Below are 17,077 nucleotides of genomic sequence, written 5' to 3'. Positions count from 1 at the left end.
CCCCAGCAAGCTGCGTACTCATTTTACCGACCTCAGAAGGATGGAAGGCTGAGTCAACCTGAGCCAGCTACCCGAGACCCGGCTTCCGCTGGGATCGAACTCAGGTTGTGGGGAGAGTTTCGGTTGCAATACTGCTGCCTACCACTCTGCACTACACAAGGCTCAATAAAATGAGAAAACCTGAATGCAAAAAATTAAGTAGTATTAGGCTTCTTTGGTGACTACATAAAAGTGTCTCAATTTAAAAGTCATTCCACTGTACATGATATTTGTTATTTTGTTCTGATTGCTGCTTTAAAGGGTGCAAGATTAAAAGATGAGAATATAGCTGTATTGCTTGTTCACTTAAACAAACAAAAGACAACTGGTAATAACCACAATTTCTCTATAAGTATTAACTTCTATATAGGTGAAAATGATAGCTTTATATATTATAGACAGGATACAATTGTACGTGCGTATTAAATAATTACAACTTTTTATTTAACATGCTAGCGATTGTCACTATACTTCAAATTGCTAAGATTCCAACTCTGCAAATGACTGGACTTTTTGTTCTAGCTCTGTTCGTACCAGAATATACAGAGCTAAGTATGCAGATTATCATGATGATAGCGAAGATGTTATTGAGCTTAGATCAATCTCAAATTTATAAATATTACTAAGGGTACTGTTAGAACTTTTCAGATTGAAGCAGCAACATGCTTATGACACCTAATTTATCTTATATTAAAGAACAGACAGATATCAAAATACAGCACCCCATCAATCCATTTACACTCCAGCCTTTCAGTGGTGAAACATTTCAATAGTCTGCTCATGTGTCACAGGACTCCTTAAATGGTAGGTCTGGGAACTTATATGTTTGGAAGGACTTGTCCTTCAACCCCAGGCAAACAGCTAAATACCAAGAGGATCTAGTCCAAACTACTTACAAACCTGCTTCCTAGAACTATTCATATAAAGAAAGATGGATCAGATGACTAGCTTTATAGCTATAAAATACAACATTTGATTAAAAGGTAACTAGAAAGAATATTCTCAAAAGGGACAGAAATACTTGAGCAATCTGCTGAACCATAAACTCCATCATGTTCAGGGTTTACATAAAGACATACCTGTCTGTTAATTAGTTTAGATAGAACTCCTCCTGATATTTCCTAAGATTACTTAAAAATTAGAAAAAAGGGAAAATGTGAAACCATCTAATATTCAGTATTTTAATGTGAGCCACAATAACCTGTTTATGAAGATTGTTACCAGAGCCCCTGCTGACAAAACATATATCTAATTAAATATAACGCAAAGAAAGAAACCACAATATTTCTTGCGGTAACAAGTTTCTGTTCGACGTGGAGTAGAAAGTAAGGGAAAATGAGCATACTTCAAGTCACTTTGGTAAATACAGTTGGCCTGGGTGCTCCTTCAATTGAAGTCTGCCCTGCTTTTCCAGTCACTATGACAAACCCATTCTTTGCTTGGTTGGGACTATATGCAATCCATACTACTGCAAAGGTGTCACATCAAAAGATCTCTTGCCCTCCTTTTCACATTCACTGTCTGGTCTAACACAAGTTTCCTTGACAGTTGCTGACCTGCTCCAATACAGGTGCTGCCTTAGCGTACCACAGCACAAAAACAAGAAAAGCAAAGTAGCAGCTCTTTCGAGTTTCAATTGGTTTATTGTTGTGGTTTCTTGTGGGCAATAGCCTACTTTATCCATTTATTCAGCCTCTCCTGAGCCAAGCAGCACACCACCAAAGACCCTAGACTGCCTTACACTATAAACAATTGTCTGCCTTGTCCGTAAGAAAGGAGACAAGATTTGCCCCCTGTGCCAGCCCAAACTATATTTATTTATTTATTTATTTCTACCGCCCAATTGCTAAAGCAACTAACTACTCCAAACCGTTTTTCCTACCCCTTTGCTCACCAAAGTTAGTCTCCTGAACTCTCTGTCTCTCTTCCTGCGTCTGAGACCCCCACCCCTTATCACCTCTGATTATACATACTTCTTGGCTTCAATCATCTGCCTTGAAATTCAGCCCTCTGGTCTAGTTCTCTCCCCCCCCGCCCAGCATTGTGGAATCGCAGCCCCCAATTGTTCTCTGGCAACTGCCTGGCACTCATCTCCTTTCAACCCACACCCCCAATTGCCTCCCCCGTTTATTTGCTCCAACCGCAGACCAGACAGCCCAACTCCTCCGGCTCCTTTCCAATGCCACCCCTGCCGCCGGGCCCTGATACACCTGCCCGCTCCTCGACCTCCGCCCTCCATTTGAACGCCATCCGCCGCCCCCCACCTTTATCCCCCCCCCTCCCGAGGTCTCTCTCTTTCCCCTGCACCTCCCCCTACCCTGGTCCCGACTCTTCGCTCCCCTCGGCTACGCCACTCTCCGTTCGCGGCCCCTTGCGAGACGACGGCGGGCCTCACCAGGGCGGTCTCCTCTGCAGAACATTCCAGTAAGCTTCTGTCAATAGACTGGACCTCCGTCTCCAAGTCCGACGCCATCTTCCCTCCCCCTCCAACTCCGCTTCTTCCTCCTCCTCCTCCGTCGCCAAGTAGGTGACACCCGGAACTGGGCCCAGCCGGCCTCTCTGCCAGGAGAACCCGCTTCCGCTCGGCAGTCCTCCCCCTCAACCCGCCTCTACTCCGACGGCCCCCTGCCCGTGTATTCGCCCTCGCTCTGCCTTCCCCTCTCGGGCGGAAAGGGCTCCGTTTTAAGGCCGCGCAAAGCACCCTGGGAGCTGTAGTCGTTCCGCCGAGGGGAAGGACTCTATGCCCTTCGGTGCGGTGACGTGTCCCCGCTTTGAACCGCCAAGTCTGTTGTTTGCGTCTAACGCGGCCCACGGGCCAAGCAGGCTGGTAAAAGAGGGAGAAGGCAACGTTGCCTCCGCCCGTGCACTGTCTGCTTCAGAGCTGCTTCCGAGGCATGACTCAGCCGTAGGAGTATATGCAATGGTGATACATGGGAATAGCTTTCTTTGAGCATGTACAGAGCAGTCTTGCTCAACATGCACACCTGGGATTTGAGGTCAGAAGCTACGAGTCCCAATACCTCTTACTGTGGAAACTAGGGATTCTCTGCCAAATAACATCTGTAAACAGCGAGCAGTACCTGCAACAAACTGTTGCAGTGCAGAGTGCTCCTATTCTGTGTTCCAGTCAGTCATGACCTTTTCTGTTTTACTCCATTCTGTCCTCCCTACCCACCTCATTTTCCATTTTTTCACCCCAACAGACACTCAGTGTTCTGTTGCCACTGAGCATCCTCTGTCCTCATTGGGTTGTTTTGGGGTTGCCCCTCATTTCGGGTCCCCCTCCCCCAATATTTGTATTTCTGCAAACCATGGGGTTTTTCCAAGCCTGCTGGTACCTGAGAATAGTGCCATTTGGGCTACATAAGGATCAACACTCTGATTATGAGTTCACTATTAGTACAGGATTATGTTTACATTGGTAGGACTCTGCTTTTGGAGTTCAGTGAGAGAATGGTGTAAGCAACCAACCACAGGGCAGTTCATGGCACAAAGATTTCATAATACAAGCATGAGTGTTGAAAATGTTTGTTTTCCTTATAGACATTTTATAGACATTATAGTGGTTTCCTATGAAGAAGTACTGATTTCCATATACCTACAGTTTGAAGAACTCCCTTGGCCTTAGGAAATGACCCAGTTCTCATGTCATGTGGCAATTCCTGGATTGTTTAACTTAGGAACTGCTGGGGACAAGCAAAGCAGCGCGCTCACTGTCTCCTTCATCGTTTCTCCTTTCAATTAACAACCTGGGATTGGGTCATTTTATGACATCAGAACCTGGAAACTCTGGGTTGTTTATGGGTTAAGCAACCTAGAGTTGACCCAACAAGAAACCATGGGCAATTGTTGGGTTAACTCTGGGTTGTTTAACCCATAACCAACCCAAAGTTTCCAGGTTCACACATCATGAAACAACCTAGGAACATTGAAAGCTGGAATGAAGAGCACACAGGAGGCAGTACACTTGTCGCATGAACAACCCAGGAATTGCAGCATGTCATGTGAACCGGGTCTATGTGTGCATCTCTTTATTCCATTAATTCCATTTCCTCAGTTCCTGGTTATAAGTTATGCTTCATTAGGGGCAAATTCCATGGATGCATCCAGCTAAAGTCGCATTGGTTTCAATGGGAGAGATACACAATCTTCTTAACTCTCCTATCTGAATCGATGAGAAAAGTGCCTGGATTATAATCTGTTCAATGAGCAAGGTGTATGCTGCTTCTTATACAGTATTCCTTTTTTGTTTTGTTAATATTTTGTTGCAAAACTTTAAAATAACAAGGGATTATTTGAGGGTCAAATGGAGGTTATACAGTTTCAAAGACTGAAAAAAGAAAAGCACATAGTCTCATAGTAGCCAATTTAAACTACTAGAAGTTTTTGTTTTTTATTTTTGTGTTTATTATGTCTGTTCCAATAGTCTGATGTGATTTTATTATTTTATCCTTTGTCACATATTACTTCTCCATTCATTTATTGTTGGCATTGGTCTCACTTCCATTATTTAGCCACTAGTACACAGACATATTTACAATCATTTTACAATACATAGGTGCTATTACATCCTTAAGTTTACCCAAAAGCTGCTTTGGGGGTTGTACAGTATTCCAAATAACAAAATAAATATTTCTTTAAATCTTACAGATGACAACGGGCAAGTCCTATTTGACACTATCCTGTAGGGAGCAGCAGCGTACAAACATTCACAATATATGCATCCAGTTTTACATAAGCACTGCATACTTAAAGTTTTTGGCCTCCTAAATTATTTGCGATTTATGCAACCATATTATATTAAAACATAAAGCAAATTAAACTTGCATTGACTCAAAGCTTTCTTGGTTTCTTATACAGACAGAAAAGACAGATGTCTGGGAAAGTTTGTTTCTGATACATTTTTCTTTTCCCCCTTCCAGAAAAGTCTAAAGCTGGGTTTCAAAGCACAGCTATTTAGAAATAAATGCCAATGAAATCAGTGGGGCATATATTTATGGATTTAGTAAAACACTTATATTCTGCCTTTCCGTTAGATGGCCTTTAAGGTGGCTAACAACATCTGTTAATAATCACAAATCAGTTTAAACAATAATAAAACACAGCCAACATGAGAACAAAATGAGACAGCCAAACAAAAACAAATCACTCATTATATTAATTATTCAACCCCAAATGCCTTCTTAAAAAGGTATGGGGTTTTTGTTTGTCAAAACTGGCAGCAAAATAAAGCAGGCCTCTCTAGGGAAGGCTGGATGGCCACTTATGCATCACCAAAAAAGAGGACACATATTTGTATAAAAATTGCTTATGCTGATTTATATGTAAAGATGGACATTTAGAAAGAATTACTATAAATTTAATAGCAATACAATACATCTCACCACAGTGGGAAAGACTGACCAGGTGGCCTGTTCTCCCTTCTTATTATGGTTCTTTAGCTTTAAACTGATCTTGGACTGGACAGCCCTTCTGATAGAGGACCACTCTCTGTAAGGAAGGACAGATGGCCACCCACAGGGAAGGTATCCCACTGTTTAGGAACCACAATTGATTCCACCAGCTGTACTTCAGATGGTGACAAGACAATCAGAAGAGTTTCAGATGCTGAACAGAGAGCACAAGGCAGGTTCATATGGAAGGAAGCAGTCCCTGAGATATTCTAATCTTAAAGGCTAAGATGAGCACTTTCAATTGGGCTCAGAGAGAAATGGGTAACCAGTGAAACTGGAACAACATGAGATTAACACAGTCTGAACATCTCTCACCAGGCAAAAGTCTGGCTATTGCATTATGGACCAGTTGAAGTTTTTAGGCACTGTTCTGAAGCCAGCCACACTTAGAACATGATATTTGAATAAATATATATTTAGGGCTGGATATAAGTGTAAAAAACTTTGGAAAAGATATTTATTCTCCATATGGGCTCATTTTCCTTAATTAATTCCTTAGTAAATTCCTGAGAGAGCTTCAGCTATGGGGCATTATAGTAATGTAAATAATAATTATTGTTAAATTGTTGTTGTTCAGTCGTTAAGTTGTGTCCGACTCTTCGTGACCCCATGGACCATAGCACGCCAGGCCTTCCTGTCCTCCTCTCTCTTCTGGAGTGTAATTGTTAAATTACAGAAGTCCATTTATAATGAACATTTTTCCCACCCACCCATTTTTTCAATAGGCATTTATGGTAATTCAACTTTGTAGACAGGTTGACTGGATTAGCAGTAATATCCTCCCCGCTTGTGTAACAGAACCTTCAAAATATTTTGGCTGCAACTGGCTTAACTTCAGTAGATTTCTTGGGAGTTGCTGATGGGAGTGCTGCAGGTACTCACATAGCAGTAGGAAGAGAGAACACAATGAGAGATGGCCACCAGTCTTGTGAATAGGGCTAGCATTAGGGAGTCAATGTTACTGAGCAACTGCCAAGGCCTATGCTTCAGCAGGAGTTCACTGCTCTTTTTCTTGCTGTTGCTGCCTGCTTGCCCACCCAAGGGAGCCAACAGGAGAAAGGAAGAAAAGGAACAGCAACTCTTGTCTCCTAACTTGCTTCATCTCTCCCTCTGAGCAGCAGTGGGGATAGGGCCTGGTATGAGCCCAGTCCCTAACACTGCCCAGAGGGAAAGCAAGCCAATGACAGGAATGACAATGAGGAGTGGGACCCACTGACATAATCTTTTCTGGGCCCCACCCCCCTCCAAAATCTTAAAACCAGAACAGCTTGCAAAGCCCAGGCTGCAATAACACGCATACACATATGTGTATAAATCCCATTCCCCTTCATGGATCACTGCCTTGTTGTGATGAAGGGGCTTGCGTAACTCAGTGAAGCCATAAGCTATGCCGTGCAGGGCCACCCAAGTCGGACAGGTCATGGCAGAGAGTTCTGACAAAATGTGGTCCATTGGAGAAGGAAATGGCAACCCACTCCAGTATTCTTGCCAAGAAAACCCCATGGAACGTATCACAAGGCTAAAAGAGATGATGCCGGAAGATGAGCCCCTCAGGTCGGAAGGTGTCCAATATACTACTGGGGAAGAGCAGAGGGAATTTCCAAGTAGCACCAGAAAGAGTGAAGCGGCTGGGCCAAAGCCGAAAGGACACTTAGCTGTGGATGTGTCTGGTGGTGAAAAGAAAGTCCGATGCTGTAAAGAACAATATTGTTTAGAAACCTGGAATGTAGGATCAATGAATCAAGGTAAGCTAGAGGTGGTCAAACATGAGATGGCAAGATTGAACATCGACATCCTGGGAATCAGCGAATACAAAATGGACAGGCATGGGTGAATTTAATTCAGGTAACCATCATATCTACTACTGTGGGCAAGAATCCCACAGAAGAAATGGAGTTGCACTCATAGTCAACAAAAGGGTGGGAAAAGCAGTTGTTGTTGTTCAGTCGTTCTGTCGTGTCCGACTCTTCGTGACCCCATGGACAATAGCACGCCAGGCCTTCCTGTCCTGCGCTTTCTCCCGGAGCATGCTCAAGTTCATATTCATTGCATCGGTGATGCTATCTAGCCATCTCATCCTCTGCCGTCCCCTTCTCCTTTTGCCTTTAGTCTTTCCCAGCATCAGGGTCTTTTCCAGAGAGTTTTCTCTTCGCATTAGGTGGCCAAAATATTTGAGCTTCAGCTTCAGTATCTGTCCTTCCAATGAGCACTCAGGGTTGATTTCCTTTAGGATTGACTGATTTTACCTCCTTGAAGTCCAGGGGACTCATAAGAGTCTTCTCCAGCACCACAGTTCGAAAGCATAAATTCTTCGGCACTCAGCCTTCCTTATAGTCCAGCTCTCACAGCCATACATTACTACTGGGAAAACCATAGCTTTGATTAGACGGACCTTTGTCGGCAAGGCGATGTCTCTGCTTCTTACTATGCTGTCTAGATTTGCCATAGCTTTCCTCCCAAGCAGCAAGCGTCTTTTAATTTCATGGCTACAGTCACCGTCTGCGGTGATCTTGGAGCCCAAGAAAATAAAATCTGTCACTGCTTCCATTTCTTCCCCTTCTATATGCCAGGAAGTGATGGGGCCAGATGCCATGATCTTAGTTTTTTTAATGTTGAGTTTCAAACCAGCTTTTGCACTCTCCTCTTTCAACCTCAACAAGAGGCTCTTGAGATCCTCTTCGCTTTCTGCCATTAGGGTGGTATCGTCTGCATATCGGAGGTTGTTGATAATTCTCCCAGCAATCTTAATTCCGACCTGTGATTCATCCAACCCGGCGTTTCTCATGATGTACTCTACATATAAGTTAAATAAGCAGGGTGACAATATGCAGCCTTGTCGTACTCCTTTCCCAATTTTGAACCAATCAGTTGTTCCATGTTTGGTTCTTACTGTTGCTTCATGACCCTCGTACAGGTTTCTCAGGAGACAGGTAAGGTGGTCTGGTACTCCCATCACTTTCAGAATTTGCCACAGTTTGTTGTGATCCACACAATCAAAGGCTTTAGCGTAGTCAATGAAGCAGAAATAGATGCTTTTCTGGAATTCTCTTGCTTTCTCCATGATCCAGCGAATGTTGGCGATTTGATCTCTAGTTCCTCTGCCTCTTCTAAACCCAGCTTGTACTTCCGGTAGTTCTCGGTTCGCATACTGCTGAAGCCTAGCTTGTAGGATTTTGAGCATCACCTTGCTGGCATGTGAAATGAGCGCAATTGTGCGGTAGTTTGAACACTCTTTGGCGTTGCCCTTCTTTGGAATTGGAATGAAAACTGAACTTTTCCAGTCTTGCGGCCACTGTTGAGTGTTCCAAATTTGTTGGCATATTGAGTGCAGCACTTTAACAGCATCATCTTTTAGGATTTGAAATAGCTGAGCTGGAATACTGTCATCTCCGCTAGCTTTGTTGTTAGTAATGCTTCCTAAGGCCCACTTGACTTCACTCTCGAGGATGTCCGGCTCAAGTTCAGTGACCGCACTATCATGGCTATCAGGGACATTCAGATCTTTCCTGTATAGTTCTGTGTATTCTTTCCACCTCTTCTTAATCTCATCTGCTTCTCTTAGGTCCCTGCCTTCTTTGTCCTTTATCATGCCCGTCTTTGTACAAAACGTTCCCTTGAGATCTCCAATTTTCTTGAAGAGATCTCTTGTCTTTCCCATTCTGTTGTTTTCCTCGATTTCTTTACATTGTTCATTTAAGAAGGCCTTCTTGTCTCTCCTTGCTATTCTCTGGAACTCTGCATTCAGTTGGATATATCTTCCCCTTTCTCCCTTGCTTTTCGCGTCCCTTCTTTCGTCAGCTACTTGTAAAGCCTCATTAGACAGCCACTTGGCTTTCTTGCATTTCTTTTTCTTTGGGATGGATTTCGTTGCTGCCTCCTGAACAATGTTATGGACCTCCGTCCATAGTTCCTCAGGCACTCTGTCTATCAGGTCTAATCCCTTAAATCTATTCCTCACCTCCACTGTATATTCATAAATGATATGATTGAGGTCATACCTGAATGGTTTAGTGGTTTTCCCTGCGTTCTTCAATGTAAGCCGAAATTTTGCAACAAGAAGCTCATGATCTGACCCACAGTCAGCTCCAGGTCTTGTTTTTACTGACCGTATAGAGCTTCTCCATCTTTGGCTGCAAAGGACATAATCAATCTGATTTCGATATTGACCATCTGGTGACGTCCATGTGTAGAGTCGCCTCTTGTGCTGTTGGAAAAGAGTGTTTGCTATGATCAGCGTGTTCTCTTGGCAAAACTCTATTAGCTTTTGTCCTGCTTCATTTTGTACACCAAGGCCATGCCTGCCTGTTATCCCGGTGATTTCTTGACTTCCTACTTTAGCATTCCAATCCCCTATGATGAAGAGGACATCCTTTTTTTGGTGTTAGTTCTAGAAGGTGTTGTAGGTCTTCATAGAACCGATCAACCTCAGCTTCTTCGGCCTCAGTGGTTGGGGCATAGACTTGAATTACTGTGATGTTGAATGGTTTGCCTTGGATTCGTACTGAGATCATTCTATCTTTTTAAGATTGTACCCCAGTACTGCTTTTCCCACCCTTTTGTTGACTATGAGTGCTACTCCATTTCTTCTAAGGGATTCTTGCCCACAGTAGTAGATATAATGGTCACCTGAATTAAATTCGCCCATGCCTGTCCATTTTTGTTCGCTGATTCCCAAGATGTCGATGTTCAGTCTTGCCATCTCATGTTTGACCACCTCCAGCTTACCTTGATTCATTGATCTTACATTCCAGGTTCCTAAACAATATTGTTCTTTACAGCATCGGATTTTCTTTTCACCACCAGACACATCCACAGCTGAGTGTTGTTTCGGCTTTGGCCCAGCCGCTTCACTCTTTCTGGCGTTACTTGGAAATTCCCTCTGCTCTTCCCCAGTAGTATATTGGACACCTTCCGACCTGAGGGGCTCATCTTCCGGTGTCATCTCTTTTAGCCTTGTGATACGTTCCATGGGGTTTTCTTGGCAAGAATACTGGAGTGGGTTGCCATTTCCTTCTCCAATGGACCACATTTTGTCAGAACTCTCTGCCAAGACCTGTCCGTCTTGGGTGGCCTGGCACAGCATAGCTTATAGCTTATGGCTTTTATGAAAAAGCAACTTTTTATGAAAAAGCAACTTTTTTTTTATGAAAAAGCAACTTTCCAGCACCACAACCCATATATAAAAAGAGAAAGACACTTTGTCAATTTAACTTCCCCAATTAAATTGACAAAGCTCCATAGCAGCAAAGAAGTGTAGAACTACATAGAATAACATGTAATAGGGCATGCTTTGAAATTATCACCTAGATAAGCTATAATATTGTCTTAAAAAAGGATGCTCTATAAATAGGCCAACCAGAGAAAGATTCTTGGGTGCTCAAGGAATTGCTCCCTTTGAACAGATTCTCTCTTTGCTGTGTATTTTTTTTATTTTTCCAATTGATAAGCACTAGCTGGATAAAGTGTGTATGGAATAAATATCCCTTCTTCTGGCAAACACGACAAAAGCTATGAAAACATATTTTATGCCAGAGGTACTATACTGTATAACAGGGGTGGGCAGAAGGTAGAACTCCAGATGTTTTGGACTTAAATTTCCAGAAGCTCCTGCCAGCCTGGCAAGGAATGCTGGGAGGTGAAGTCCAGAACATCTGAAGAACTACTTTCTACCTACCCCTGCTGTATAGAACCAATGCTGGGGAAAAACAGAAGCTGTAATGTAAATTGCTTGTGTTTTATATCATGATGTACTTACTGTACAGAATCATTTTCTGTGATTGTCCTGGGGAGGGCTGTCCAAAGAGGTTTTGCTGCCTGAAGCAAAGGACAAGATGGCACCCCCATGTAGAGAAGCTGATCGGACTGGGAGATGAACCTTACTTCAACATTGGCAACCTGAGGGAAGCAGTCTAGTTTAGGGGCCACAGGGCAGTTTAGGGGCCACAGGGCAGGCTGTGTGGACAAGTTCTGTCTTCCAATACCTCGCTTTCACTCCCCAGGGGTCAAAGGCAAAAGGGTGGGGCCAAAAAAACACATATTTTTAGCTTGAAGCTCTTACTGCTACCTTAGGAGATCTTTTCAACCTTTTAGAATGGGGGGAAATGCAAAAGTTGGGAAGCCGCCAAATGATTGGTAGTCGGAAGAAAGGGGGTAGACCCAGGAAAAAGGAGGTGTGGCCAAATAAGGAACCCCAGAAAACTGGATTGGGATCCCAGGTGGGGCACATTTGGCCTGTGGGCCTCAGGTTCAACACTTCTAACTAGACTTTTCTCAATTAGCTTTTGCAGCCTGCACCAATGAATGTTTCTTTTGGAGTAGGCCTTCCTGTATTCAAGGAATTTTACTGACACACTGCAATCCCATGGCTATGTACTTAAAAGGTAGTTCCATTGAATGAAGTAGGACTCACATCCAAGCAGGACTCGCATACCCATGCGTAGGTATGGGATGCATGTCAGCCTCACTTTATGGAAGTAAATCCCATTGAGACCAACAGGCAGGATCCAGTCAACATTTCCATCCATTTGCCATCCCTTCCATGCCCAATGGCTATCAATTGCAAGCGGTAGAGGGGAAAGGCCAGAAACCCTCTGTTTTGTAGTAGATTCTTATGATTCTTGCCATCATAATACTGTGGCTGCCCGAGTGTTGGTGGGGCAAGGCAATCAGATCATATAATAATTGTAGTGCGCCAGCTGCAATGGTCACTGCTGTGTGTTCTGAGTCCAATTTAAAGTGCTGTTTTTGACCTTTAAAGCCGTAAACAGTTTGGGATCAAATTACTTATAGAATCATACAATAGTAGGGTCAGAAGGGGCCTAAAAGACCGAGTCCAACTCCCTGCTCAATGCAGGAATCCAAGTCAGAGCATCCCCGACAGATGGCTGTCCAGCCTCATCTTGAATGCCTCCAGTGTGGAAGAGCCCACTACCTCCCTAGGTAATTGCTTCCATTGATGTATTGCTCTAACAGTCAGGAATTTTCTCCTGATATTCAGCTGGAATCTGGCTTCCTGTAACTTGAGCCCATTATTCCGTGTCCTGCATTCTAGGATGATCTAGCAGAAATCCTGGCCTTCCTCTCTGTAACAACTTTTCAAGTACTTGAAAAGCACTATCCTATCTCCCCTCAGTCTTCTCTTCTCAAGGCTAAACATGCCCAGTTCTTTCAGTCTCTCTTCACAGGGCTTTGTTTCCAGTCCCCTGATCATCTTTGTTGCCCTCCCCTGAACCCTGTCCAGCTTGTCTGCATCCTTCTTAAAGTGCAGCACCCAGAACTGGACACAGTACTCCAGATGAGGCCTAACCAGTGCTGAGTAGAGGGGAACTAGTACTTCCCGGGATTTGGAAGCTATGCTTCTATGAATGCAGCCCCAAATAGCATTTGCCATTTTTGCAGCCACATCACACTGTTGGCTCATATTTAGCTTGTGATCAACAACAATTCCAAGATCCTTCTCGCTTGTAGTGTTGTTGACCATGTATCCCCCATCTTGTAACTGTGCATTTGGTTTCTTTTTCCTAGGTGCAGAACTTGGCATTTATCCCTATTAAATGTCATTCTGCGGTTTTCTGCCCAGCACTCCAGTCTATCCAGATCACTTTGAATTTTGTTTCTGTCTTCCAACATATTAGCTATCCCACCCAATTTGTGTCATCTGCAAATGTGATTAGCATTCCCTGCACCTCCTCCTCCAAGTCATTCATAAAAATGTTGAAGAGCACTGGGCCCAGGACTGAGCCCTGCAGTACCCCACTCGTTACCTCTCCCCAGTTTGAGAAGATCCCATTGATAAGCATTCTTTGAGTCTGATCCTGTAGCCAACTGTGGATCCACCTGATCATTGTTTCATCTAGCCCACTTTGAGCTAGTTTGCTCATCAGGATATCATGGGGCACTTTGTTGAAAGCTTTGCTGAAGTTGAGGTATATTATGTCCACAGCATTCCCATAGTCCACAAATGAGGTTACCTGATCCAAAAATGAGATCAGATTCGTCTGGCAGGGTTTGTTCTTGACAAATCCATGTTGGCTTTGAGTAATCACGGCATTGTTTTCAAGGTGCTTCCAGAGGGATTCCTTTATCATCTGCTCCAGAATTTTCCCAGGGATTGATGCCAGACTGACTGGTCTGTAGTTCCCAGGTTCCTCGTTTTTACTCTTTTTGAAGATAGTGACAACATTAGCCCTCCTCCAGTCATCTGGCACTTCCATGATTTCTCAAAAATAATAGACAGTGGCTCTGAGAGTTCTTCTGCCAGTTCCTTTATTACTCTAGGGTGCAGTTCATCTGGCCCTGGAAATGTGAACTCATTCAAAGTAATTAGGTGTTCCTTGACCATATGCCTATCGATCTCAAGCTGCAATCCTGCCCCTTCAGCCTGTATTTCACCTTTGCCAGGAGGGTCATAGACCATCTTTTGGGAGAAGACTGAGCCAAAGTAGGAATTGAGCACCTCTGCCTTTTCTTTGTCATCTGTTATCATTTTTCCATCCTAATTTAATAGCTGAACCACCATTTCCTTCCTCTGTCTTTTACTATGCACGTAGCTGAAGAAAGCTTTTTGTTGCTTTTAGCATCCCTTGCTAACCTCAGCTCATTCTCAGCTTTAGCCTTCCTGACACCATCCCTGTAATTCTGTGCTATCTGCCTGTACTCTTCCTTTGTTACTTGGCCTTCCTTCCACTTCCTATATGTGTCCTTTTTTGTTTTCAGGTCATCTCTAAGCTTTTTGTGAAGCCACACTGGCTTCTTCTGTTGTCTTCCACCTTTTTTCTTGTTGGAATTGTTTGTAATTGGGCCTTGAGAATTTCCTTTTTTTTAAACTCCCTCCCACCTTGGATTCCTTTTCTCGTTAGAGTTGCTTTCCATGGGACCTTACTTATCATTGTTCTGAGTTTATTAAAATCAGCTTTCCTAAAATCCAGGGTATGCATTTGGCTACACTCAGCTTTTGCTTCCTTTAGAACCAAGAACACAAGTTCAATTTCCCTCCTGTATTAAGAGTTCAAGTTCGTATCCCATACTCTGGGCATTAGTATATAGACATCGAAGACCATGTGCTTCATGGTCTGGCTTTCTTCCTACATGTTTGTGAAGACTATGATTGGGCACTATTAGAGGTGTTCTCTCCATTGCAGTGCATGAGCCTTTGTCCATCGTTACCCTCAACCTTACATCTCCCTTCCCCGTAGCATTCACTTTAAAGCTCTTCTGATAAAGTTCTTCATGCTGTGGCCAAACACATTCTTCCCATCCTTTGTGAGGTGCAACCCGTCCCTTGCCAACAGTCCATCTTCCAGGAAGTATAGCCCGTGGTTCCAGAATCCAAATCTCTCTCGTCGGCACCACCTTCGTAGCCAGTCATTCACCCGAGGTATTTTTCTTTCCCTTTCTATCCCTCTTCTGACTACTGGAAGGATGGATGAGAAAACTATTTGGGTCCCAAAGTTCTTGAGTTTCCTTCCCAAAGCTTCAAAGTCTGACATGATTTCTTCGTAGCTATGCTTGGCAGTAACATTTGTTCCCACATGGATGAGAAGAAAGGGATACCTGTCAGTGGGCTTTATGAGTGCAGGCAACCCTTCAGTCATGTCTCTAATCTGTTCTCCCGGGAGACAGCATACCTGGCAAGTCCATGGGTCTTCACAACATACTTGGGTTTCGATCCCACGCAGCAAGGAGTCTCCCACTCCTCCTCCTCTTCTCTTCTTGTTGTTGTAGGCCTTGTTTTCATCGCTTCTTCTTGACTGACCTTCAGCCTCTTGCTCGCTGTCATGCAGGTTCCCCTGTGATTCTTCCTCTGCAGGCTGTCCTCCAGTCTCATCCTCAAGTACCTGGAAACGGTTCCCTAGTTCTACTGCCTCCACTGGTGCAGAGTGGCTTCTAGTTCTTCTGCTCCTGTCACCCTTTTCCAAGGAGTATCCTCTACTTCATTTTTCCTCACCTCAGGATTTCCCTCTTCTGCCTCAGCTTGCTGTTGCTCTTCTAGCTCCTGTACTTCGCTTTGCTGCTCTAGTTCCACCATTCCGTCCAAGAACTCGTGTTCTCTTATTCCCTGGAGGGTCGACAGTCACCGCTCCAGTCCTCTTACTTTTTTTTCCAGCAGTGTGATCAACTTGCACTTGTTGCATGTGTAGGCCATGTCGTTCTCAGGCAAGAAAACAAACATGGCACACACCTTGCAGGTCACCACCACTGGAGAGTCTTGTCCTTCCATAGTCTGTTTTCATTTTTGTGTCTAGCTTCCTGATTGTTCTAGAGTAGCCTGTGCCTGGCCCTTACTCACTGGAGGTTAAATCAGAGTCCCACTAGTATGGAAGTATGTGTTACAAGACAAATAAATGAAAAAAAAAAAGTTTTTTTTTTTAAATGTTAGGGGCCTCCCCCTTGACCTCCCTTGGCCAACTCCTGTTTGCTCCCCCTGTCCACTCACTCTGATCGCTCGCTCTCTGGGAGCTCGCTTGCTTCTGGAGTCCCTGGACCAGCTGGACCAGCTTCCTCTGCTCTGGTCAGCTGGGAGGCGGGAAACAGACTGAAGCTTCCTGCCCACACAGCTGCTGGGAGTACTCAGGTCACACACCCCTCCCAATTCAGTTGGATCTCTCAGGAGCACCTGGTGAGCTCATAGCCACTCAGAAGGACAAAGGACAGCCCTCTGGGCTTCCTCCAGCCCATTTATCTCTTTGCCTTTGTCTCCTTTGTCTCTTCTGCCACTGCAAATCCCCTGGCCAACTCCTGTTTGCTCGCTCTGATCACGCTCTCTCTCTGGGAGCTCGCTTGCTTCTGTAGTCCCTGGAGCAGCTGAGGGGCCACCTTCACCCATATCAACCTGCCCGCACTTTAAGATCAGCAATAGAGGCCTTTCTCATTTGTCCACCTTTGAGGGCAGTTAGGTAGGTGAGTATGCGAGAGAGGGCCCTCAGTGGCCCCAAACTTCTGGAATGTGTTGCCATTGGGAGTCCACTAGGATCCATCTTTGCAGGCTTTTAGGAAGGCCTTGAAGATTTGTTTACTCCAGTCTTTCCCTGATTATGTTTTATCGGACTGGGCTGTAGCTGCAATTGTGTTGTAGGTTTTGTCTTATGCTGGTATTTATTGTTTTTTGAAATGTTTGCCGTTTTTATTATTGCATTGGTTTTTATTATATGAATCTTATTGTTGTGCACCATATTGGGAAGACTCCTGCCCTAAAAGGTGCTCTAGAAATATTTTAAATAAATATATATAATAACAATATTGTTATGTGTGCCTGACTTCCAAACAGTGATAAATTCCAGAGGCATTATAGTCCAAAATATCTGGAAGACATGAGGCTGGGAAAGGCTGCCCTAGAGCAACTTACATTGCCTAAGGTATCACCCCAGAATCCAGTTAACTCTAGCTAGAAAACTCCAATGAGTCTCTTTCTGCCTTTAACTAGGAGTGGCTGGGTGACCAGCCAGATGGGCGATCAATAAATTTAATAAATAAATAAAATAAATAAAAGCTGCAAACTGCTGTTTCTTTGCTTTATACACGTGCATGCACGTGTGCACACACACACACACACACACGCACACACACAAAGTGAACCCTGGTCTCAG

The 17,077-nt window shown here is 44.0% G+C and overlaps 1 protein-coding gene across 4 annotated transcripts in view; it reads right to left on the bottom strand.

Moving 5' to 3' along the window:
* UBR2 (ubiquitin protein ligase E3 component n-recognin 2) overlaps nt 1-2,533 on the bottom strand; it is a 72,472-nt gene extending 69,939 nt beyond the window's left edge. For all 4 annotated transcript variants that reach the window (XM_084828907.1, XM_084828906.1, XM_084828908.1 and 1 more), the window contains exon 1: nt 2,435-2,533. In XM_084828907.1, the coding sequence (XP_084685033.1) occupies nt 2,435-2,512 (78 nt within the window). In that variant the 5' untranslated portion in view covers nt 2,513-2,533. The remainder of the gene's footprint in view (nt 1-2,434) is intronic.
* Nucleotides 2,534-17,077: the final 14,544 nt, after the last annotated feature.

Source organism: Heloderma suspectum, chromosome 1 (assembly GCF_057233095.1).
Source record: "Heloderma suspectum isolate Gila_16-S chromosome 1, 16-S_ref, whole genome shotgun sequence".
NCBI classification, from domain to species: Eukaryota; Metazoa; Chordata; class Lepidosauria; order Squamata; family Helodermatidae; genus Heloderma; species Heloderma suspectum.
Note: the sequence above shows the minus strand (reverse complement) of the source record. Positions and strands in the feature narration are given on the sequence as shown.